The sequence below is a fragment of the Haplochromis burtoni genome, unplaced genomic scaffold (genome assembly GCF_018398535.1).
Source record: "Haplochromis burtoni strain Fernald_Lab_line unplaced genomic scaffold, NCSU_Asbu1 Contig_258, whole genome shotgun sequence".
Classification (NCBI taxonomy): domain Eukaryota; kingdom Metazoa; phylum Chordata; class Actinopteri; order Cichliformes; family Cichlidae; genus Haplochromis; species Haplochromis burtoni.
In genome coordinates, this window is record NW_024582619.1 from 136,493 (window position 1) to 160,761 (window position 24,269).

General features: G+C 39.3%; 2 protein-coding genes across 2 annotated transcripts in view; one reads left to right on the forward strand and one right to left on the reverse strand.

The window, feature by feature from the left end:
- pvalb7 (parvalbumin 7) overlaps positions 1-24,269 on the reverse strand; it is a 45,109-nt gene that overhangs the window by 20,023 nt on the left and 817 nt on the right. The gene's annotated exons all lie outside the window — the stretch shown is intronic.
- The window catches only part of ncf4 (neutrophil cytosolic factor 4), a 37,381-nt gene that overhangs the window by 1,414 nt on the left and 11,698 nt on the right, over positions 1-24,269 (forward strand). The window contains exons 4-6 of the mRNA XM_042227393.1: positions 8,145-8,215; positions 8,885-9,012; positions 14,909-14,960. Of these exons, the coding sequence (XP_042083327.1) occupies positions 8,145-8,215; positions 8,885-9,012; positions 14,909-14,960 (251 nt within the window). The remainder of the gene's footprint in view (positions 1-8,144; positions 8,216-8,884; positions 9,013-14,908; positions 14,961-24,269) is intronic.

Genomic DNA, 24,269 nt, shown 5'->3' on the forward strand with positions numbered 1-24,269 from the left:
TTACATGCTTGCATGCTTATTCTTCTCCATGCATAGGAGAGCAGGTTCACAGAGACACCTGACTGAATTTCCTCTCTGTCTCTGGAAGAACTGAAACCCCTCTGAATACTCTTTACTAAATGCATATGGCTGCTGTGTTTGTTGCTGTGCTTACATTTTGTTGTTTTGATTTTGTTTTTCTCGTGTATTCAGGGGGAGATTGAGACATAATTGGATGCCTTTAGTGAATTAATATTGATATTATAAAGAATAAAAACTGTTGCGTCCCTTAAAGATTTGATTAAGTTTGGTGGGAGCTCACTTCTATTCAAATCCGATTCTATTTAAGCCACAAGAGCTTAGTTATAGCACACTTTAGGCACCCATTGCTGCATAATAATGTGAAGCATGAGTGCTCCAAATGCTGCATTTACAATCCTCTTTCTCCACCGAGACATCCGCAGAAAGAAGATTGAGATCTACTTTTGTTCAGCTGAAGTAAAATGGGTTTAGAATGAAGTTTATATTCTACCAAACCCAGTGAACCTTATTGTGCTTTTTCTTTTATTCGTGCTCGAATCTTTAGACACACTTGAAGCATTTACTGTCATGTTATGTGGCTAAATGTCAAAAATCCAGCATTACAAACCAGCAGGTATCATAGTGCCCCTACAAGGTCAGTTTAAACCAAACCATACATCAGAGGACAGTAATTCCTTTAATCCACAACGATTGACATTCAGATTAGTCAGGAAAGAGCATATGGAAAGAAGGGCAGATGAATGCCACGGGCAAAATACAGAGACTAACTTGAGGAGAGAAGGGAAAGAAGAGCAAAATTGAAGGGGAAGATTTTGAGAGGCAGTAGGAAGAGGGTGATTTATTCATTCATCCATTTCCAGGGGCTTCAGGTATGTAGCAGCCGACGGAGCAGAGAAACCGCAAGCACCCTTTTTGTAGTAATCAGTGACTTGTATGCTGAAGCACCAGCTGGGGGATACAATTGCTCCATCGTGACCACTTTTGTCCCTGGATTATCTGTGTAAATCGTGCCGGGAACAAATCTAAACTCAGCAGAGCAGGACATCGACTCACTTTAGCATGCTAGTTAGCTGCAGGTTGATACTGAGGTTTTTCTTACTGATGGACTATACTGACTTGACTGATTTCATCATGATTTGGTGACTTTAAAACAGCCATTTTAAACAAGCATTGCATCCCTACCATTACTGAAATTAAAAGTACAGCCAAACATTCTAGCTTGTGCTTAAAACTTGTGCTTGTGCTTAAACTATACATGCTAGTTTGTACTCAAGGTTAATGGGCTCTTTGCTATGATGGCTAAGATGGTGCATTTCTTATGTTATCACTGAAGTTCTTGAAAACTCCTATCATGGCTTCACTTAACTGGAGTATTATCACTGTTACTTCACTTCTTAAATGCTGTCAAAATGAAAACTACTATCTTAAAGAGACCTTATAAAGACTAAAACTGTAAAAGTATTTTGAAACATCCATACCTTATGCCTAGAGTTTTATATTGAGTTGCTTCTTGCTGGGTACTTAAGTGTCTGTGAACAGAATTTTACTTTTGAAGGGAGGCTGAATCATATAAGTAGAAATAAGAAAGAAGTTCAACCAACACAGTGCATCTAGACAGTTAACAATCTGGAAGAAAAGTCACTTTCCACTGCACATGAGCTGCTGTCGAAGAAGATTAAGCTCTGGATGAAATGCCTGTACTGGCCACAATGAAACAAAAAATTTAAATTAGGAAAAGTTGGTAAGTGTGATAATGAGTCAACTACTGAAGTGCTTTTTAGAGCTCAGTGACAGGCAGAGAAGACGGAGGTATGTGAATCTGTTTCTAACCCACCTAGTTTTTAATATACAGTAGTTAATGAAGGTTTTAATTTGATCAATTTTGACAGCATTGATGAAAAGACAGGGTTATACTAGCAGGGCACTCAGATCTCTACTAAAACCCAACAGTTTGATAGTCATTTGTTAAAAAATAATGTAAAAGTTTGGTTAATTAAATTCCTACTCTAGCGTTCACCTGCCCATATTCATATAATTCTGTAAATACATCATCTAGTGGTCCGAACACAAGAATTAATGAGCAGTAAGCTAACAAGCTTCAGAGTTCCCACTGTGGTGTAATTTTTTCTTTACATGAGAGCACACCCATTGCCTCCAACTCATGTAGCTGCTGCTGCTGGCAGGCGCTGGAGCCGGCTGTAGCTGTGGCTGGAATCCAGGGCCTCAAGCCTTTATCACAAGCACTGTTTGATCATTCTAACACCAAGTAAGCCTGCCATTTTTGGATGATATCTGTTAGCTGCCAAGTTTACATTTGACTCTTTGGTCCAAAATGCAGCAACACAGATTCTTTAGCATAGTGTCAGTTGCACTGCTGCCAGCTCCAAGTTAACATTTAGTCAACAAAAAACATTTAGTTAGACCTAGCTAACCTCGTTACAGTAGTCCCAAAAGGTTGATCTGTTTATCTGGATGTAGGGTTTTCAGTGGGAGGAGTGTTTCATCACTCATCCTAGTGACTTCCTCCGTATCAGCTGACTGCAGGTTTCCCCAACCAATGACTGGAACTAGCCCACTGAATGAACATTGGGCTGTGAGATCAGTTCCTTGATCTCACAGCCCAATGTTCATTGAGAGACGTTTCGTCACGTTTCGTCACTCATCCTTCGTGACTGAAGAAGTCACTTGGATGAGCGACGAAACGTTTCTCCCACTTTTGGGATTTACTTACTTAGATGATTGAGCATGCATCAAGGCCCGTTACAGGAGATCTGGTGATTCTTTGCTAATGTTAAAACACCCATTTTGAACAAGTAGTCTTCCAAAATTGCCAATATTAATGGATTAGTCCAGAAAGGTTATAAATGTTGCGCTTTACGGAGAATTTGATCAGATGAAAGCATACCGACCAATCAAAAGACTAGCTGGCATGGGCACTGCAGCCCAGCAGATGTAATTTCAAATTGTCTCCGAGATCTTTAGGAGCTGGGAGCCCATCTTGTTCAATCTGGTGTGACTGTGTCATAAAGAAATATCCACAATCCAGCCCTTTATCAGGATCTACACCAAAATTAGAATTAATAGGTTCTTCTTTCCAATCCCACCTAACAAATTTCATTGAAAAGCTGGCTCGGTAGTTTTTCTGTAGTCCTGCTAAGAGACAGACAAACATGCCAAAGCAATGACACTCTGCACTGCTATTCACCTTGATGATGGATGTAAGATAAAATAATCAAAAGCACAGAGACTTGAGATAAAATATTGTAATGTGAAAGCCAAAGTATATTCAGGCCTCAGTCACTGTTTGTGCTGATGTGTGGCTGTGTCTGTCCTCATCTGCTCTGTGGCTTTGGCTTTATTCAGCTCATTGTTTCCCCATAAGTCTGTCTGTCTGGGAGGCGGCGTCAGTGTCTGTATTGATTATCAGTGGCTGGAAACCAACATGTGCACCAATAAAAGCCTGACGGCTTTGAATGGGTGGCTCGGAGCATTGATTTAAGAAGGATGAGGACAGACAGAGGTGATTGTTTTGTGTGTAGATTACAAATAGATTGCAGATTTATTTCTGTGGATTCACAGGCTTTAGCTTGGTTATTAACTTGTCATTGTCATTATTAAACATTATATTTACTTGGCAAAATGGCTCTGTCTCATCATTAGAACTACTAGTCACATTATAGTTGCAGTTTTCATTTGATTCAATTTAAAATACAAAACTAAAGTAAAAATGCATTTAAACTAGCCTATAAAAGTGAGCCATTGAGGACTTGCACAAAAACTAAAAAGTCTGCATGTAGGGAAACACAAGTTGAGATGGGTACTGGACAGCTGGTTATTGGCACTTAAAAAAAACAACAACCCAAACTTAATACCGTACATGGTGGTGGGATGTTGTTGGTATTGAAGTGGGACACTACAGTAAATTAAAGTCAGGGGAAAAAGTTGATCAAATACACTTTGGTGACCATTTGCCTCAGGTTGAGACATAGTGGGGGTGTCCAAATTCATGGGCTGCATCCTCCTGAGGCCGCATTTGCAGGCTGATTATGTCACAGCGACGTGACGAAGGCTGTCCAAATTCGTAGACTCCTCCGAATTCAGCCGACAAATGCATCCTCCTTTTCCCCAAATTTGAAGGATGGGTCAGGTGTATCCTTCGTGGCCCACCATATCCCAGAATTCATAGCGCAGCCCAGCCAATTTCGGTTTTCAACAATGGCGGCCGCTACTAAGTTTTAATATTACTCTTATTACTCTTTCTGGGTCCCAAAATACACTTTTAACATAAAAACATGTGTAAACTTCAAATATTTGCTCAGTTTATCAAGATATCACATATTTGCAAAAGTGCTCCGACGTTTTCGGAGACGTCTGTTACCCACCAGCTCGATAGCTAGCCGGGAAACTCCCGGCAAATCATTGTCAGATCACTGCGGTCGTTTGCTACTCAGGTTAAACGTGATATATAAGTCATTTAGATAACCTAAAAATGTTATTGTTTGGCTGTTTTTCAGTGTTTTGTTTGTTTGTGAATAAATCAGTTTGGCAGAGATTAAAGTTATTTGATAAAATAAAACTTCCCTCGGGTGGGTTCCTCCTTGGTTTTCATTGAGCTGAATAAACATCAAACAGAAAACTGATTAAACAGAAGTGTGAGATGGTCGAGAATTTACGTCTGTGTCCTGTTATATTTTAGATAGCAAGGAGCAGACGGCTGAGTTTATTAAACTCCACCAAGACAGCGGTGACGCAAATCTGAAGGCTAGACCGTCCAATTTCACAGCTGTTTACTTCCAGCCTACCCGACCTTCTGAGGACCCGGCCCATGTAGACCGCGAAGGACGGGTCCTCAGGAGGATGCAGCCTATGAATTAGGACACCACTACTGTCACTTCAGCTCTTCTTTGATTCTGTGTTTAGCTATGTACAAAGTGCTAATGTTGCCATGCTAGCATGCTAACATACTCATAGTTGCAATGCTAAAATGCTCATGTTCAGAGGGTGCAGTGTTTTCCATCATTATCATTTTAGCTATTTTTGTGTTATTTTGCTAGCTTTGCTGATTACTACAAAACTGAAAGCATATTTCATGTTGATGGGCATGCCATTAATGTTTCTAAAATGTCCCCATAAACTACTGAAGTATCACTGAAACTGCATCATATCCTTTATAGGCCAGATTCACCACTCAAATGCCCCAGACAATTATTTAACAGGACAAAAAAAGAGGGCTGAAGGAGCCATAACTACACTTACAGTATTTACTGGAACATAAAAAAAAACTGCCTATGTAGAGCCTACGGTCAAATCTAAATAAATCACGTAAAAGTTTACTGAGCTTGACCCCTCATGATGTGAGGAAAAAAATATTTTTTTTCCTCCAACACAAGCCATCTTTAAAAGGGGTATAAGCTGTGTCTACTGCAGTATTTTAGCTGGTTTGTAAAATTATTATTATTTAAATTATTATTTAAAAATATTTTTAAAGTGTAACTTTACTGGCTTTTAAATATTAGGGGGAAAAAAGCCTTCATTAGCTACACATTAGGAACCAGTGGAAACTTTTACTGATCTTGTGTATTTTAGAGGTGCTGTCTTATAACTAGAGCCAAATCCTATGCAATCCATTAAAACCAGGCTCTTACTCTCTGATTTCTTAATTCTCCTGTGTGTCCTGCTTAAAGGGTTTCTTTCTTGTTCTTTCTTTCTTAACCTTTTCGGGCATCGTTCAGAATGCTTTTCTGTTCCCTCAGCTAATGTCAAGGTCATTATGAATCATTATAAATCACTATGATCAACCTACCAAATTACAGCTGCTTAAGTCATATGTTTGATTTCTTATTAAAAAGCAAGAAGGCTTTTACTAAAAAACACTCTATAGTAAAGATTTTACTATTTTACAATTTGTTGTAACATGTACGGCCATATCTTGCAATGCCAGCTGCTATATTGGGAAAGTTCTACTTTTCTACAAACTCTGATTTAACGTCTGCCACTGAGGAGTCTGTTGGATAATATTAGATCTGATGGGTTTAATTGCAGTGCCAGATCTCATCAGGATGGGAAGGGAATAAGAAAGACAGGGGAGAGAGTGAAGGGAGACAGGCGAGGATGGGTGATGATTTTGAGGGCAGAAAAAAAAAAAAAGACAGCAGAAAAGGATCGAGGTCTGTCTTTTCAAATGAAGCTATTTTCATTAAGGAGACGTAAATAATGTTTCAGTATCATGTGTGCGTTTCTTTGTTTCTTTCTTGTGAGCTTGGTGCTATGTTATGCTTTTCTATCTTAAATGTTGATTTCTGAGTCATACGTGACAGCTATAAATTCAAGGTCAAAGGAGCATTTAGGTGAGTGGATGGGTGACTGCAGTGAGTGAGTAAATGAATGAACTTGTGTCTGCGAGTGATTGAGTGAGTTATCGTGCTCCACAGTGAATGAGACAAGGGAAATTGAGTGAAGAGAGAAGGCTGAGGGTCATTAAGACTGTGCTAAATTTGATTTAACAGCAGGGTTAGATGGCCTTGGATGAATTGGTGGGGCCCGATTTAGACTGTTAGGAGTCTGTGCTGTGCCTCATAATTTTTTTGACTGGACGTAATGTGATATTAGGAAGAGTAATATGCTATTTTCACAATCTTTTGAAGTAAGGAGTATTTGCCTTGTTTAGGACAGGATAAATGTGTTAGCTGTCTAACACATTGACATATGAGTTGGGCTACACCCTTAATCGTTGAATTAAGGTATTTTCAGTCCCACAGATAAAATAAGTATAAAATCAAGCGCCTAGCGATGCAGTCTGCCTGCATGAACATTTGCCCAGCTGTACGTAGTGTTATTGCTAAATGAATGATTTTGGGAATCACGGCAACTCGGCAATGAAGCGGCAGGTCACCTAAAGTTACAGAGCGAGTTTTACTAGCAATTTGCTAACACGCTACTTTAAAACTGTGTTTAGCATCAAAAAAGTGCTGCTGGTTTTTACAGAGTGACAAGATTATATGTAATAGGTGGGAACAGAGCGCAACTGACCCTGTTACATTTGTATTTCTGGGAGTTCCTTTCTTAAAGTGCGGAATGTAATTAGGAGAATATTTAAATCATATACGCAAAAGGATTCACTAACATCCGCAACGCGCAGTTTGCTGCTAATTGCAATGGTATTTAAAGCCAATAAAAGCATGCCTGATAATGAAATGAACTGACTGTTCCTGTGTTTAAGAAACAGTGCATCTTTTGTAGAACTAACCACATTGCTGAGCGCTATTTGGTACTACTTTGCTCTGTTTTGTAAATCTGGCCTATGGTGTGTAAAAGTCACCGACGCTCTGCTGACACAAAAACTACAGATTTCCAAACCTCCTCTGGCTGCATGAATTGCCATGAAACTTAAGGGCATTTTCTCCCAAATACATTAGCTTAACTTAACTTGAAGTTGTGTTTGTGATTGCAAAAATGTACCATTGCTAGCATGCTAACATGCTAAACCAAGTTGTGTAACATAAAAAACCCCTGAACTTAAAACTTATACTTGCGACACACGTGCATCTAAACACTTTCAGTCTTTGTGAGTTCGAGCAAGTAAGGAGCTAATGTTACCACATAATCTTCATATATGTACCTTATCACCTTGTCAGTCGGTTGGCCTATCTGAATGAAACTTTGCACAAACATTGTCACACAATCAGCATTTATAAACCGTATATGTTTATAAAAATGACTTATTTTGAATCCTAATCCTTTTTTGTGTTTTTTTGAGTGTTTACACTCACTGCTAAGGACATAAGCAGAAAGGCACAACAATATATGCTAGTAAATATAAATTACCTAGATTATACTTACCTGGGTTTTATATAGTACCTGCACGCATTTCCCTGGTTTTTGGTGTTAAAAACTGAACGCAATCATCAAGCTAAAATTAATAATTGACATTTACAGGCTCTTGGTGTTTAAGTGTACTAGAGCATCAACAGTATCGGAGCATGTTTACATGCTTGCTTTGTTTACAAAAACAGCTGTATTGTAAACATACGTATGCATGTCCTCTATGTGAATGCATTTTTATGGCCCCTGTTCTAGAGTGTAATCTCACGTGTGCAATCACTTTTTTAATGTGTTTTCTTTAGGAAAAATCTTCCTCGGAAACAAAAAGGAGATTGCAGAGAGCAGAATCCCTGAACTCAACACGTACATGAAGGTAATCACATTTCATTTTTATGCACGATGCGGTGTCTTTTTAAAAATTTCCAACAGAGGAAAGAATTGTTGGCATGTTTGCTATCTTCTGCAGCGTGCAGTGCGGTAGCCTACAACGCAGTGGGCTGAACGATGCTGTAGGTGGATAAGCACTGACTCGGATATTTCAGCTGTAGTTTGCAGATCGAGCTCAACATGTAGGCGTTGCTGCTCTCTTCTCTTTGCTCTGCCCTGTGCCCACATCACGTCTGACTGACTGTAGTTGTGGGACTTTTGACATGTTTCAGTGTTGCACCATCGCTAAAAACACGATCAGGTTCTCTTTCTCCTACTCACTCACTTCTCTTTTCTGCTCTACTCTCTTTTTTCCCGCAACCTACGTCGCTCCCTCTTTGCCACACTCTCTCGCCTTCACTCGCCTTACACTTCTCGCTTCATCTCCACTCCTTCTCTCCCAGCACCCTGCATCTCCTTCTCCTCTTCCATCAAACTCCCACTCTCTTTACACCCCTTTTGTCTCTGTTGACGTCTCAATTCATCCACCCTGATTTCCCTCTTTTTACAGCAGTCCTCATCTCCATCTTTCTTGCATGTCCTTATCGTTCATCCATTTTTTTTTTTTACTTCACTCTTCCCTCATTCCATGTCTCTCTCTCTCTCTTATATCAAGAGGTTGCTGGGTTTGCCAACATGGGTGTTGCTAGACGAGGCTCTCAGGATGTTTTTCTACCAGACGGAACAGGACTCTGAGCATCAGCCGCGAGCCCTGAGGCGTCTCCGCCCGAATACCCGCAAAGTGTAAGTCCCACAGTTCCCCATGGTAACAAGCCAAAACACAGATTGACTCCTTTAACACCAAGTCAGACGTCACTATAAAGAAATTAGTTTTATATCAAAGGAGACACCAGTTACAAACGTTTTTACTAGTATTTTGCTAGGTAAATGGGAAAGAAGTTCAGCGACTTAAACACACAAAGTCAGTACTTTGTTTGACCAACTTTACTCTTCAACACAGCCTGAGCTCTCTTAGGTAGCTTTTCTTGTCATTTCTTTAAGCAATCTTCAGGAATAGTTCTCTGGGCTTCTTAAAGAACATTCAAAGCTCTCCTTTGGATTTTGGCTGCCTTTTTCTTTTTCTTTCTTTTGTGTTTCTTGTGCTTTTTTTCCCCGTGTTTCTGATCCCACACTGCTTCAGTAATGTTGAGGTCCTGGCTCTGGGGAGGCCAGCATATGACTGATGGTGTTCCAGTGTGAGTTTTCCAGGTATGCTTTTACTGCACAGGCATTGTGTTTGGGATAACGCTAAGAAATGAAGCTGCTGCCAATCAAATGCTTTCCCGATGGTATTGCATGGTGGATCAAGCTTTTCTGCATTCATAAATCTATTAGTTTTGATGGGATCCCCAACACTACTTCGTGAAATGCAGCCCCAAACCATGAGAGAGCCTTCATCCTGTTTTAGAGATGGCTGTTTGACACTCACTGTTATACCCCTGTCTGGACCTTTTACATTCATATTGACAGCAATTTGAACAACAATTTTCAAATCTGGATTCATGACTCCATCGATTTTCAATCCACTTCTTGTGTAATTTGGAATACTTTGGTCTTTCCTTCCCATTTCCCTTTCTTAGAAATGAATTCTTGACGGCCTCTTGTCCACTGAGACCATTTCTGATGAGGCTTTGGGGAACAGCAACTGATCAACTGGGTGATCAAGATGGGTCATTGCTTGATTTGACTTTCAGATAAATGGTCCGGTACGTGGACTTGATTGACTAAAAAAATAATAATTTCGAAGAACTTTAAGGCCTTGCTGTCTCACTCAAGCCTTCTCCTGTCAAAATATAATGAAATGTGGGGCAGCCTGAGACTTTTGAACATTTCTCTAAGTACAAAGTATTTAACTGTGCAAAAGGTGTAGCCAGAGTGTATCACGTTTAAAGTTGATGCATCTGCAAATAATGACAAAGGAGGGTAATTGCTGGCTTTGAATGGCTTGCTTTCAAGGCATAAATACCTCTGAAAAAACTGGAAGGTTAAAATGTGGCTTTAATCTGTGAAATTTCAGAAGCATTTTGACTCTTCGAAAAGAAAAATGCCTCATTTAGCTTTGAAAAAAAATCTTTTTAGATGAATATAATTAAGATCAATCTAGTGCAATTTGCTCTCTTAAGGAACATGTTTCCTCATCTCAAATAACTGTGCTTTGAAATTAAAATAATTACAGCAGACTGGATGCAGGTCTTGTATGAATTATATGAGCAGGCAAGATGAAGCTCCAGCAACATCATTTACCTCTCTGAAGATGGAGAGAGAAGAGAATACATTTCCCCCAAAAGCGTAAACCCAGGAGTGCAGATTTCCATAAATATTTAAACTGGTTTTTCTTGCTTGAAGCTATTAGCACTTCAGTGTCAATTCCCCCCAGATGAGATGCACAGGTTCAGGCAAACCTAGGTTCATTTTATGATGCAGCTAATCTCATAAACTTGTGTTCTACTTTATGAGTAACTCCTGCAATCTTTGAATGTCTCATGGTCCTTAGACTTGACTTATGTAACTCCTCGTGGAGGATGAAAGGGAAAACATTTTCAAGAATGTTCATCACAAAACTTTTTTAATTCGATAGCTGCTGTTAACTTTGAGTACTCAGTCAATACTGAAGGTCATTTAGACTGCAAATTTAATTGCACAGAAATGAAAGCAGAGAGAGATGAAACTTTGTACTTCAATTTAAGTCTTGCAGTTTGGCTTTTGGTGATGTACACAAGGAGATACCAATGCCGGCAGTGAATCAGTGCTAAAAACATGTGATGCTGCTCTTCACCTGAAACTTGGCTTAAGCGCTCCACTTTTAATTTAAAGGTATAAACATTTTGTGCATCTATGAATTCAGGGTCAGTTGACCACATATACCCACAACATGTGTTTTGCTTATATAAGCTTTTACTTCCTCCATAACAATACATTAATAGGCGTTTAGCCCACACACAAATTCAAAATGAATTCACTGAGGGTTGAATAACAGCTTAGATCTCACTGAGCATACGGAGAAAAACTGAAATGCTGCTGCATTCAACACCCAGTTGTCTTGGTTATCATAAATCACATGGAAACTCTTCAAGCTTCCACATGAGGCTTAGTCTTGGGTTGGTCATATAGGGAAGGTCTGCATCATCTTAATGCATAATGGACCTTTTTTTTCAGGTCATGACTAAGAGAGCATTCAAAATCCTTTGTATTTATGGCTTTACTATGTTCTTATTAGGAAATATGAAGCAAAAAGCCTTCCAGAGGATGAATTGACTTAATACTTTATGATACTGGCTGTCCATTTAGATGTGGAATTAAAAGGCTTGGCTCCCAGCTGCAAGCAGTCGGCTTTTAAAATGGATTTCTTCTCATAACTGCAAATTATATTGTCATAAATAACATGGCTAAGGTCAGGATGATAGCGAGCGCTTCTGTAAAAAACTGCAGGTATGAAGTAAATCAGTTGAGCAATAAGCTTAGAGAGTTCACTTGTGATGGCCACCATGCAGCTTTGCATGAATATAATTGGATACCTAGGAGTCAGCTGGTAGCCAAACAGCTGATGAGTGATTCACTCGTGTCCTTCTAACTTCAGTCATTTATTGCAAGAAGAACTTCAGCTCCCTGCCTGAACTATTTCCCCAACGCAACGTGAGTCGTTTATCGCACACAATGTGCGTTTGCTTTTATAGTGTAGATATATTTATAGTATATGATTCTTAAAACTACTGTACACATGTGAGAAATGACAGCATCAGTGGCTGAGAGACAGGCTGATAAGACTGATCATGTAGACGTAGTAAAAACTTGATCTGCTCAATAAATCTGTATTGATTTACTGAAGATTTGTAAAATACAGTATTGTTTTTATTATTCAAAGACTCAAGGAGTCCTTAAAAAGTAGGGGTCAGTTTGTTATGGATGAGTTTGAGTGTAAGAAACAGCAGTTTATTGATATTGTTAATCAGAGGACAGGTGCTGTCGCTCAAAAAAACCCGTAAATATTTAATGTCAAATCAAAGAAGGGTGTCCTGACCTGATGACGTCTCAGCTGAGGCAAGGGCACCTTAATTTGGCATTAACCTCCTGAGACCTGAACTCTTTCATGGCATGCATTTTCAGTTTTTCTTTGCTATTTAGACTGATTGGGACCCGATGAATGTAAAAACAAAGAATGACCTGATTTTTTTGTTTTACTTTATTTTTGTTTCGGAGATAAAAGAGATCCACATAAGAGGACAGTTGCTTTAAATTGTGATAGAACAGTGGCAGTATAATGTCCTCGTAAGTTCATATCAGGCCCTTGTAGAGCAAAATTTAGTATTTTGGTCTAGACAACCCAAAATGTGATGTCCACATATGTGGACGCCAGACCTAGGATGATATCTCTATCTATAAAGGCTTTTTATCCTTTTCATGTTCTACTTCCTTATTTATAATGGCCTTTTAGACTTTTGATTGGTCCCTTTCCCTGTGGCTGGATTACATCAACAGAAGATGTGGTAAAAGCAGAGTCTCTCAACAGGAACCTTATGCAAAAGCAGACTATCATTGCTTCTTCTGCTCTTAGATCGCCTGTCTCGGTTTGTATGGCCTTTTGGTTGATTTGTCTGTTGGAACATTTGAAGAAACTGTTACTTCCTTCCTGAAGAATTGCTACATATTTGATTTTTACATGGTCTTTCACTGCCAGTACCTATGTTGCTTCAGTATTCTGCAGTAAATACAGTACCTTTCTGAAAGGATGGTACTGTGCAACAGTCTCAAGCAAGCTTTCTCGTTTATTTTGATTTTGCTTCCAAAGATTGACATTTTCTTGTAATTTTGTAAAGGGTTTTTAACCAGTAGGGTTTCAAAGTTGTTGTTTTTTTTTGGACTTCTTGCTTTTTACTTCCAGTCAAGTCCTTGTACATGACCATTTTTAAAATAATGTTTGATTTTTGCTTTTGCTTCTTTAGCCACTTGACAAAACAGTAGCCTATGAGTCATTCAAGTGTAAAAAAGAAGCCTAACTCAAAGGATGAATCAGTGTTGTGTCTACAAATAACAGAAAACTTCAGCGCTTTGCTATTAGGAGCCCAAAATTCGTTGCCATTTCTTTAGTTTAATCTATAAGAAATGTCACGGGTAATACAGTTTGTCCGACATAGAAATTGTACTTTAGCACTCTCAAAGAGTTATGAGCTTTAGTGTGCAGTGTGTCCTTAACAATATTGAGGAAGTAGAAAGAAGAAGTGGCAGGCCTCAAAAACTACACTGAAAATCAGAGGCCTTATGGAGTGATGGATCCAATGTCACGTTATTGGTTTAAATCATCATTAATGTGTACATAAGAGGTCAGGAGAGAGGCACAGTAGTTATTTACAGCCATCTGTGAAACACGGTGGAGGCTCAGTCATGGTTTGGGCTCCGAGTCACTCGGTGGTGATGGAAATCTTGTCAAAATTGATGCAATACTGAACGCAGAAAAATACCATCAGATTTTGATCCAGCATGCAGTACGACCTGGAAAGCATATTACTGACAACTCCCTCATTTTTATACATTGTAATGATCCCAAACATACTATCAGTGCAGTAAAAGCATACCCGTACAGAAGCCTGGAGAACTATTCCTGAAATGACAAGAAAGAGACAGAGTTCAGGATCTGTTGACGAATAAAAGCGTTCAAACCAAATATTGACTATTAGACTCATTAGAATTTTTATAAGGCATTTCTGTTTGTTTGAATATTTCAATGAATCTCTGCCACTATATCCAAAAGAAAAAAAATGCTAGGTGTTTCAGGTATTTTATTTTCAGACATGTTTAATACAAAAGACTTTCTTTGTGCTTGTGCATTGTAACTGCAGTGTAGCATAACAGTGCTTTGACCTAAATATGACCATACCCACCACGCTCATAGTGACAATTTTAATATCCTTAGCATTCTTAGTTTAGCATGATAGCATGGCAAATGTAATCAAGGAAACCAATTTGTCCAACAAGTGTTGGACAAATTGAAATATTGAAAGTGCTGAATGAAAAGTTTAAGGGCTGCGTGAGTTAAAATGTATATTTGTTTAATAATGTCTAATATTAATACATTATTATTATTATTATTATTAATAGTGTCTGTTGACCACATATTAACCTTTTATGTGGAATCAAAACATCTGTGTGCTTAAATAATGTGAAAGGGTTTATGGCCCTGAAAATGACACAAGTGTTTTCCAGCATTTATTGACACATTGTTTCCCAGAGTGAGTGTTTTAAACATGTAGTCGCTCCAGTAAGACGAAGAGTCAAATTTAATTATTTCTCATTTTCTTTAAAATGGTTATGGGTTCAAATTAATCACGTTAGATAGAAAAACAGTTATCATAACTGCAGCAGGCTTTTCTCTGTCTTGTCAATTACATTTAAGCTTACTCTAAAGCTTACTGTGCTTTATCATTCAGGCCTTGTGGAGCTGACCAGGGAGAGCAGACTGAGCTTTCGAAAAGGGAAACAGCTTCCCAGTTTCTCGATGTTACAGGAAATATCTCTGAAATATGACTGCTGAAATATCTCTTGCGGATTCATCAGAGCGTTAAACTTTGAGGTCACTTCGAGGAATTACTTGTGTGCAGACAGTGTTCCCTTATATGGCTTGTCTCTATCCATCTGTGTCTTCTAGGAAACAAGTGAAGTCACAAAAGATGGACCTCTTCTCCTCCCCCAGGGCTGAGGTTGGTGTAATTACTATTTTTTGTGCTGTTGCAACCCACGGAGTAACGACCTTTGTAGTCAAACAACCACGCAGAATGCACCGCATCACCCCGAGAAGCACAATGTGATCCTATAAGCACCATCGGCATGACTGCTTTTCATGGCACACACACACACACAAACACACACGACTTTACACAGCCGTGGCCACAGAAACCAGTATTTGGTGAAAGTCACAAACTAAGTGCATAAATAAACCCTACAAAACAGATCCCATACATAAGTGTGCCATCTGATGTGACAAATCAATAATTACGGCGTCTTTTGTCAAATGTTGTGCTGCGCCTTTTGTCCTTCCATTCTCCCTTGACGCTGTTGACCTCATCAATAGTTCCTGCTTCGCTTCACTTCCTTTTTTAATTTTTGTATCCGTTTCTCTTTTCGTATTAAACTCCCGTTCCCACACTCTCTTCTCCTCCCTTCCACACCTCTCCCCTTAAGCATCCCTTAACTTTTGTCCTTTTCCTCGCCCCTCCCTTTGTCTTTCTCTTTCCAAGGTTGCAACCATCTCTCGTCCCTCTCTCCCCCCTCCTCTCTTTCACATCCTCTCATTTCCATTCTATTCACACCTTCCTCCCTGATGCTGATGATGGAAAGAGAAACCCATTTATATTCTAAAGTCGTTTTTCTAGGAGCTGTGTGATTTGGAGGTTGTGGAGCGCTTGTGGTTCAGGTGCTGGTGTGCAGATTTGGGCATGAGGTCAGGTCAGAGGATGAAGCAGTTATGACCTGCCAATTAAACTCTCCATGAGGGTAAAAAAAGAGCTTTTATTCTTTATACGGTCAGCACAATCTTGGACTGAATTTTGAACGCACATGCAGGCTTCTACGCTAAGAGAGCTCATATTGGTTTGACTCATTCCCTTTAACCAAGATCACCAGATCCCAAATCTAATCTTACTCCTACTGCTGTGTTTTTTTTAATAATATTTATCCCTCTAAACCATTAAAACCTTCAAAAAGTGACGAGAGGCCTCACTTTCAAGACTTACAATTCAGAATGATCCTCACAAAAATGTAGCGGGACCCAGATATGCCAATGCTTAGCAGCGAGTCTAAATGGCTATTTTAAAAAAATCAGTTAATCAGTTGAGCCTTAATATTGTTTGCGTGGGAATAGAAATGTTGATAGTACAGTCAGACTGATGGAGGACAGCCCTTCTGTCATCTGGTTGCATTACAGTGTGTAAAAATATCTCATCTCTTGTATGTGTATTGTTGGTTTGTGCAAATTTGCACAGCAGAAATGTTATTCTCATGAGGTAATTTTTGTTTGTCATCTAATCCTAAAAGTTACTTAATTTACCAGCATGTTAAAGGAGACCAGAACCAATAGTTATAATACCTCTAAATAACAAAATTCTACTATTAGTAAAAATGCACAAGTACTCCTTTATTAGTGCAGTTTGAAGCCTACCACAGGCAGTAGATTTTGTCAAAAAATGTATACTCAAATACTAACCAGTACTAAAATTGATTAATGGATTAGGTAGTGATTTGCAACAGTATTGACAAAATTCCATCTTTGCGTCCTACAGCTAGCATACAACTTCACACAGCATGCTGCAGACAGGCAGGTACACAGCCCCTCCCCTCACTACCAGCTGAACACGTGAACAGCTGCAGATCAAACTTGGAGAAGTATCTAAAATTATGTCAACCTAGTTTTTATGAGGAATTTCACAAAGTCATTAAAACACTGGTTTCAACAACATTAAAGTTTTAAAGAGTTATTATAAATGTGAACCTGACTGCACACGTTAATGTTAGCCATGTTAGTGGCTAGTGACTGATTAATAAGTGACAATGTTTAGATTAGAGCTAGAAAGCAAATGGTATCAGTCCTTCCCGTCTATAACCTCAGTGTTAGTATAACAGGATAATACAATTATTTGTGTCTAAAACATGCTATAGTTTTCTTACAGTCACAAATTGAAGCTGGGAAAAGTCTATCAGAAGCTATACAGAAACAGCAGCATCTTAACAACTGATCAGGAACAAAAATATGGAGTCAAGTCACTAGGAGCAGGAAAACAGGAAATAAAAGGGGGTGTGGCTGAATACGTTTGCATTATCGCAGTATCTCATCAGTATTGTTTACATTTTTTATCAGCCTCATAATTTTTCCCTTTTTGCTCCACACTATTGAATGGATCTTGAGAGACTCACATATTTTCCTCGATTTTGGTATCGGGTTTGAAAATAGTGACAACCCCAGTTTGCACAGAAGCATCAATCTCCTGCATTTTTTACTTCTGAGGGGCAAACAATCGGGAAAAAAAGTTGCCTTAAAGGGAAATGAGCTTTAAAGCCGTTTGTTTCAGAACTGTTGAACTGTTAATAAGGTTGATTTACTTTAGTAGCGTCCAAGAAAAACAATGGAAATAAGCATTTTCAGAAAATGGTGGCCACACACTGAAGTGGAGCTTCATGAAAAGATAGTAATAAGACTATAACACATCAGTTACATCAGTTTGTAGCCCTGCGATAGACTGGTGAGCTCTCCAGGGTGTACCCCACCTCTCACCCTATGGGATAGGCTCCAGCCCCCCCACTGTGACCTTGATAAGTACAAGCAGAAGAGAATGGATGGATGGAAGAGTTGTTGTCCAGAATACACATTACACATGTAAAACGCATGTATATATCTGTTTTTTTAAACTTTGTGTTTTGGACATGTATGCCAAGTAGTGCATTTTTAAGGAGATTATACTGCGATATTGAAGTATATTTTTATTGAAGTACCTCCAACTTTCAGCACAAAATAAATGTCAGTATAATGTAATAATGTAGGAAATCAAATGGTGATGTTGCAAGTTACTTAAAAAGTCAAAAAATAATGTTTAAAAAATTTTTTTTTTTCAGCAAATATTGTTAAAGGCTTTTTTCTTCAAATCTGTTTCATCTCATACTCAGCAGCAGCATTTACAGCGAAATGAAAGATAATCAAAAACATTATGGCTTCATTTCTGTGTTTGTTCACATTTCATTTACTGTCTAATTTACAGAGCAGATTTTTTTCTAAAATCATCGCCATGGAATGACCGTTTCCTTTTCGTTTCCTTTTTCCATCTTGCGTCAGTATTTTGTGAAAATCACTGGTCACCTGTCCAGAGTGTACCACACCTATAGGACTGGATAAGCAGTTAAGAAAACAGATCATGTGCGGCTTTATTTATTTATTTTTACCTGTGTCCACCTGAAGCGTCTCCCTTTGGCTATATCGCACCATTGTTCCATTAATTTCTCTGAAGCTGTTGAAGCAAGTTAAAGTTGTTTAGGGATAGATTGAAATATTCACAGCTGACACAATAGCAGCACTGACTAATAGCTGAATCGATCCACTGTCAGCTAATTTGATGAAGCAATCATTTGTAATACTTTGTAGAGAGAGACACCTTTGCTCGGTTGTGTAAGCGGCTATGTCTGCACAGTATGGAGTCTGTAATGTGAGTACATGTCCTTGAACTCTGTGTGCTATATCGCCTTTCAAAAGCATTTAACTTTACTAACCTTGCTCGACACAGAAAAAAGGATGCAGGCACACACATTGCATTTCTCTCTGCACACTCCAGTGGTCTTTTATTTCCAAACTAAAAGAAGCAGCTCCATTTTACTCTCTCCTCTTCTCTCTCTCTCCCCTCTCTCCCACACAAAAGTAAAACACTGGTGTACTCTACTCATGAAGCTGCCAGCCTACTCAACATTTATTTTAGCTTTCTCTCCTTTTCTAGCTGAAAAGCTTATCCTTCCTCTGTGCGTTAGTGTGTGTTGGTGTGTGTCCTGCTGTGTGTTTCCCAGCTCACCAAAGTGGCTGTCCAAACAATGATCAATGGCCAGCCTGAGCCTGATGGATAAGAGCAGAGCGCAGCATTTGTCACAGCAGAGCCGGTACAAGTGTTAGCGTTTACGCTGCAGCACTTCTTTCCACTCCACTTAGTATTAGCTCAGGCTTAGCCCCCAAACACTGCTATGAGTAATTGTCAGCTGTAGTACTATGAGCTTCAGACAAGGTCAACGGGACAGGCTGCTCGTGGTTAGGAGGACTTTAACGAGGCAGACGCTGGTGGCATGATTTGGCTGATCTGAAAATTGAGTTAGGGAAAGAAATAAAGATAGATAAACGATATAAAAAAGGCAAAAAGATATATTAAAGAATCACAAAGGGTGGGAAAAATATCAATAAAACTAAAAAATGAATAATCAAAGAGGTACTTATCGAGGGATAAGGCGGTTAAGGCAGAAATTACAATTTTAGATGAAAAACTGATTAGGAAGTGTTAGTGCTTATCTTCACTGGCAAAAATGTGACCATGTAACATAAATGTGTTAAAGTAACCAAGAATTTATGAGACTTGATTCCAGACACTAGAAAATATCAAAGCGCCATCGTGTCATAGAGCAGGTTTTATCAGTGTGCCTGTGCACAAATGTTTATGTACAGATACAGTATGTGTCAGCAACGTTGTGTTTCTTTCTGTTAGATGTAGGCCATCTTAGATACTGTAAACAATACGTTGAACAGTTACTTGACTGTGAGCCACATGTTAACGGTGAGTCACAGTATGAAAATCAAAGTTCTAGTAGTTCAGAAACCATTACCTCGCTCATTGTCACCATCACTCGCATCAATCTAGTTTTGCATCAGTGGAAATCTGTTGAAAGTCGAAAAACAATCTACGCTTTGAGATTCAAGGTCTTGCTCTCTATTATCTTGTCTTTAACTTATGAATGTGTTGATTATTTGAGAAACAGGGAAAAAAATGACTAAAAACGGAGTTTGTGCATTACTAACAAGCTTAAAGGTCAATTTTTGGTGTGACCTCCTTTATTCTTTAATGCAGCCTGAACTCTTCTCAGCAAATGTTTTTATAATTTGTCCAAATAGGCTTCGAGAATAGTTCTCCAGAACATTTCAAATATGGATTTATCACTCCATACGAGTGTTGTCTCGCTCCTTCCTTTAGATATGCCAAGTTTAATAATAGTTTCCACCTTATTAGTTCAAAAACATTATTTTATGCCAGTCAGACTGTGCTGTCTTTGGCATTTTCCATAGAATCAACTTCAGAAATGGGGGAAAAAATATTTGTGACTTGTTGCTAATAACAAAGTACCTAAAGAATCAATTTCTAACTGGTTCTTTGCTAAGTTTGCTGTGAACACTGGTTCTTCTGTTGAGTTGCAGTGTTTTGTTATACTTAACAAATTAATGAAAAGGAGAACTTTCCTCTGAGAATAGTTAGGTACAAGGACTGGACTGAAACATGAATGAAAAAGCAGCCAATGTCCAAAGAGACACTTTGAAAGACCGTTTGAGACCCTCGAGAACTATCGCTCAACACCAAAAACAGAGTCTGTCTCATTGGAAGCAAAATATAAAGAAATGAGGGGTGTCAACTTTTTCACAGTACTATATACACACACACACACTCAACCTCTGCAACCTGTGTCCATTCTTATATGTATAAAAATACATGTTTTCTACTATAATCCTTCACCCCAGGCCTTCTAGGAAATGGGGCATCCATTTAAAAAAGACACTTCCATTAAGCATCATCCTCCCTATTGCCACACTAACGAGCTGAGGGTTTAACAAGCTCATTAAGGCGGGGTCAGTGAAAGACTAATTGTACTGGATGATTGCCCCTGTGGCTTTCTGAACCCAAGGGCTGTGTGACTACTATTAGAGACCGGCTTTTCGCTGTGCAGTGTACCAACACCAACGTACGATAATGAAAGTAGCGTGTGTGTAGACAAAGACGAGACTCTACGGTCTTATAGTTTGCTTTGCATGGCTGTTGAACAACAAGAAATGACACAGAGAAGGACATCAGGAAGTCTTTTTTTCACCACTAATGTGTCTTGTGATACATTAGGAAAGACAGATTTTAAGGGACGGATGCTTTCAGTTTTGCCTCTATTGATGTCACTGCTGGGGGGAGGAGCTGATTCCTTTTCTTTTTGTAAGGAATTTCATCATAAATGAATGCTGGAATAAGACAATGGGCTAATAGAAGAAAAAACTATATGTTTATAAATGTATGAAAGCTTACTTCCTTAAGGCTTACAGTCTTTCTAAAATTCACTGTACTGGCCAGATAAAGAGTCCGGTGGTCATTTTGTTATGGTGTTGTATGGCAGACACTCTTTTTGGGTGATTTGGCATCACATGATCATAGTGTCATCACATTGCTAAAATCACCTCAAAGCTCAGCTCTGCTAATGATTGCTGGGGGCTTGAACTGAACCCCTTTTGATTTCCTCCTGTGTGCCTCTCAGGATAACATTGAGGACAAATTCTTCCCACCCAGCTCCCATAAATGTTAACAACGACCAACATCACCATCATAACGTTTATTGCATCTAACACTTAGTCATATGTCTATGTGCAGCCCAATCTTACCAACAATGAGAACTTGTAGTTTACACTCATCAAGCTAACTACTTGATTAGAAGGCTAAATTATTAATGGAGACGCAGAGGGACATAGTTTAAAAACAGAAAGGAGTCTCTGGATGAAACAGGCTGAAACAGAGATAAAGGGAAAATGACAAGTAGAAGTAAAAGGAGAAAGAGGCGGAATAAAGCTGGCGCTGCATTGGAGAGAGAGAAAAGAGGTGCAGAAAGATGGGGAATTGCTTTGTCACATCATATTTTGTGTTTGTGCTACAGATACCAGCTTATCATCTCCAACACATTGTCCCATCATCTATAAATTACAGGCAGCGGCGGGTCAACGTTGTAATAAAAACAGCGTCTGGAATAATGCATTAAAAATAGCAGCCCCAAATTCAAAGCGCACGTGTCCTCAGGGTCAGGGTAATCTCATCTGGATTGTTAATCCAGCCAGCTCCCTCTCTCCCCAGCTTCATTAATCTGCCACCAGTCTGCGTCTCATTTTCTGTGGACACACATGCAGCACACACGTTCACTCACTCACACTCACACTCAGATTTGGACACAGACACAGAAAGTAAAATTCAGGATTTACACACCAAGTTTCTAATGCAGGCTATATCAGGTGCGACCAAAAGGCTGAGTGATTGTGTCTGTTAACACTTCAGTGTAGTCTACTTGTGGATAGCTCATAGCTTCTGGTGCTCGCACTGGTTTTTAGATCACTCCTGTTTTGTTCTGTTTCTCTATGGATTTGCACAGACAGGATTGAATGGTGACAAAAGTTAGATCTGTGGCTATTATTTTCACACCCACATCACCCAAACCAGAAGGTGGTGCATCAGGTCAGCAGCGTGACCAAAAGCATGCACAGATATGCTTGCTGCGTTGTGAAACAGAACTTGCCCTGCCAGGTCAGACTGTTACGAGCGTGCTGTACTCTTACTCCCTGAGGTCGTGAGCTAGTACGTTCAGTGCAATTTGAGTTAAACGCTCACTTTTAATGTGGTTTAAGGAGATCCACTTTGCTCTGCAGATGTGCCTGCAAGTGGTCAAAATGGGATTTCCAAACATCGCTGGAGTGACATCCATGAAGGAAATTACAAAAACACCACCTGAATTTAAATTTAGGTGGTTCATTCTGCACTTTCTGTTGTTTTTGATTACAGCTTACAGCATGTATTTATTTACAGTCACTATTCATATTAACATCTCTGTATGTGGTTAACTCAAGTTGATTGGTTTCTTGCTGTTTAAAAAGGAATACTGGGATATTCAAGTATACTATGTACTTACCACAGGAACCAGTTCAAAACGTCTTGAACCTGCAGTAATATTTTTGACCACTTGGGGGAGTGCAACAACATGCATACTCCATACAGACCATAAAGAAGAAGCTAATTTCAGCTGCTCCCTTGTCACAAGGGTTCAACACAGCTTTTTGACCAGGATGGCCCCAAAGGGGATTTGTGTCTCTGGCAGGAGTGTCGCGCACGCCATGCGAACATGTCAAAGCTAGCATGTTGGTAAACAGCTGCTTTTACACATCCAGTAGACAACACAGCGTTAGCATTTATTGTGATTCTTGATTAAAGCTGCATTCACTCAGGTATTTTTTAAAACGGGGATTTTCAGCTTTCGTTTGGAAAAAATGGCCTCATGAAAATGCAAAAATCCAAAAACAAACAAACAATATTAAGAGCAGGCCAATAAATATAAATCTAACTGAACAGAAATCTTGGCCAATCATATGCTTCGAAACATAATGAACTGGTGTCAAAAAGAACATAAAGGCACCTTTGATGTTGCAAGACAAAAGTTTCTGTTTCCACTACATGAAAGGGATTCATAACATCTCCATTTTCAATGACCTAAATCATAGTTTACGTGTGGACAAACAGCTAAAATGCCTAGAAAAAGATGACAGATTAGCTGGAATTGGTGATGTTACTTGCAAAGCACCAAATTTAAAAACCAAACATGACAGACATGAACCTCTCTCAGTGTGTCAGGAGGATCAGGTTGAACACATAACTGGAAATCCTCCATTCACTTATGTCAGAGAGCTGCACGGATGGTGTGCAGGAGGCAGCACATGTGACACATCACTGTGAATTTACAAGAGCGTTACCTCTGTTGTCCACACATGTGCTCAATCTTACATCCCTCAGCAGCCTAGTTCTCACGTCCTGTCAAATCATGAAGTATGAAAAAACAGAGATTCCCTACTCACTCGCTGTCTCACTCCATCACTCACTCACTGCCTCCCCCAGCACCGTGCCTCTGCTTAACTTTAACTTTTCTTATCTCCTCCTCTTTTTCCACCTCTTCCTCCTCCTCATCTTCACCTCCCTCCCACTGATGTAACCGCTCTGCATTCTTTTTTCATTCGCTCCCAACCTCTCTGATTCTCCAAATTGTATTTGTTATTTTTCACTCCCTCATGTAATGGCTTTCCTCCCATTGTCTCTCACTCTAACCCCACCACCACACCAGCTCCCTCCCTCGTCCCCTTCCCCATTAGCATTCACGCTCGTGTGGGGCGTGAATGCTAATGGGAGTGCGCGGTACACCAACAAGAATGTTGTGTATTTGAGTGCGCACTCCAGATTAATACAGAACAAGTATTAGTAAAAGATTATTGTAGTTTGAGTGTGTGCATGTTTGTTGTTGTGTGTGTAATAGGCTGTTTGTCATCTGTGTGTTTGAGGAGTCTCTTAGCAAAAGGATGGGAATAGGTGTAGAGCCCCGGTAATGACTCTACTGAGTTCTACTTAAAATGCAAATTCAACTTTGGGAGGCTTTTATTCCACACGCACTGATGCAGACTAGGACAGTCGAGTATCTAGCCACCCCTTCATACACACACA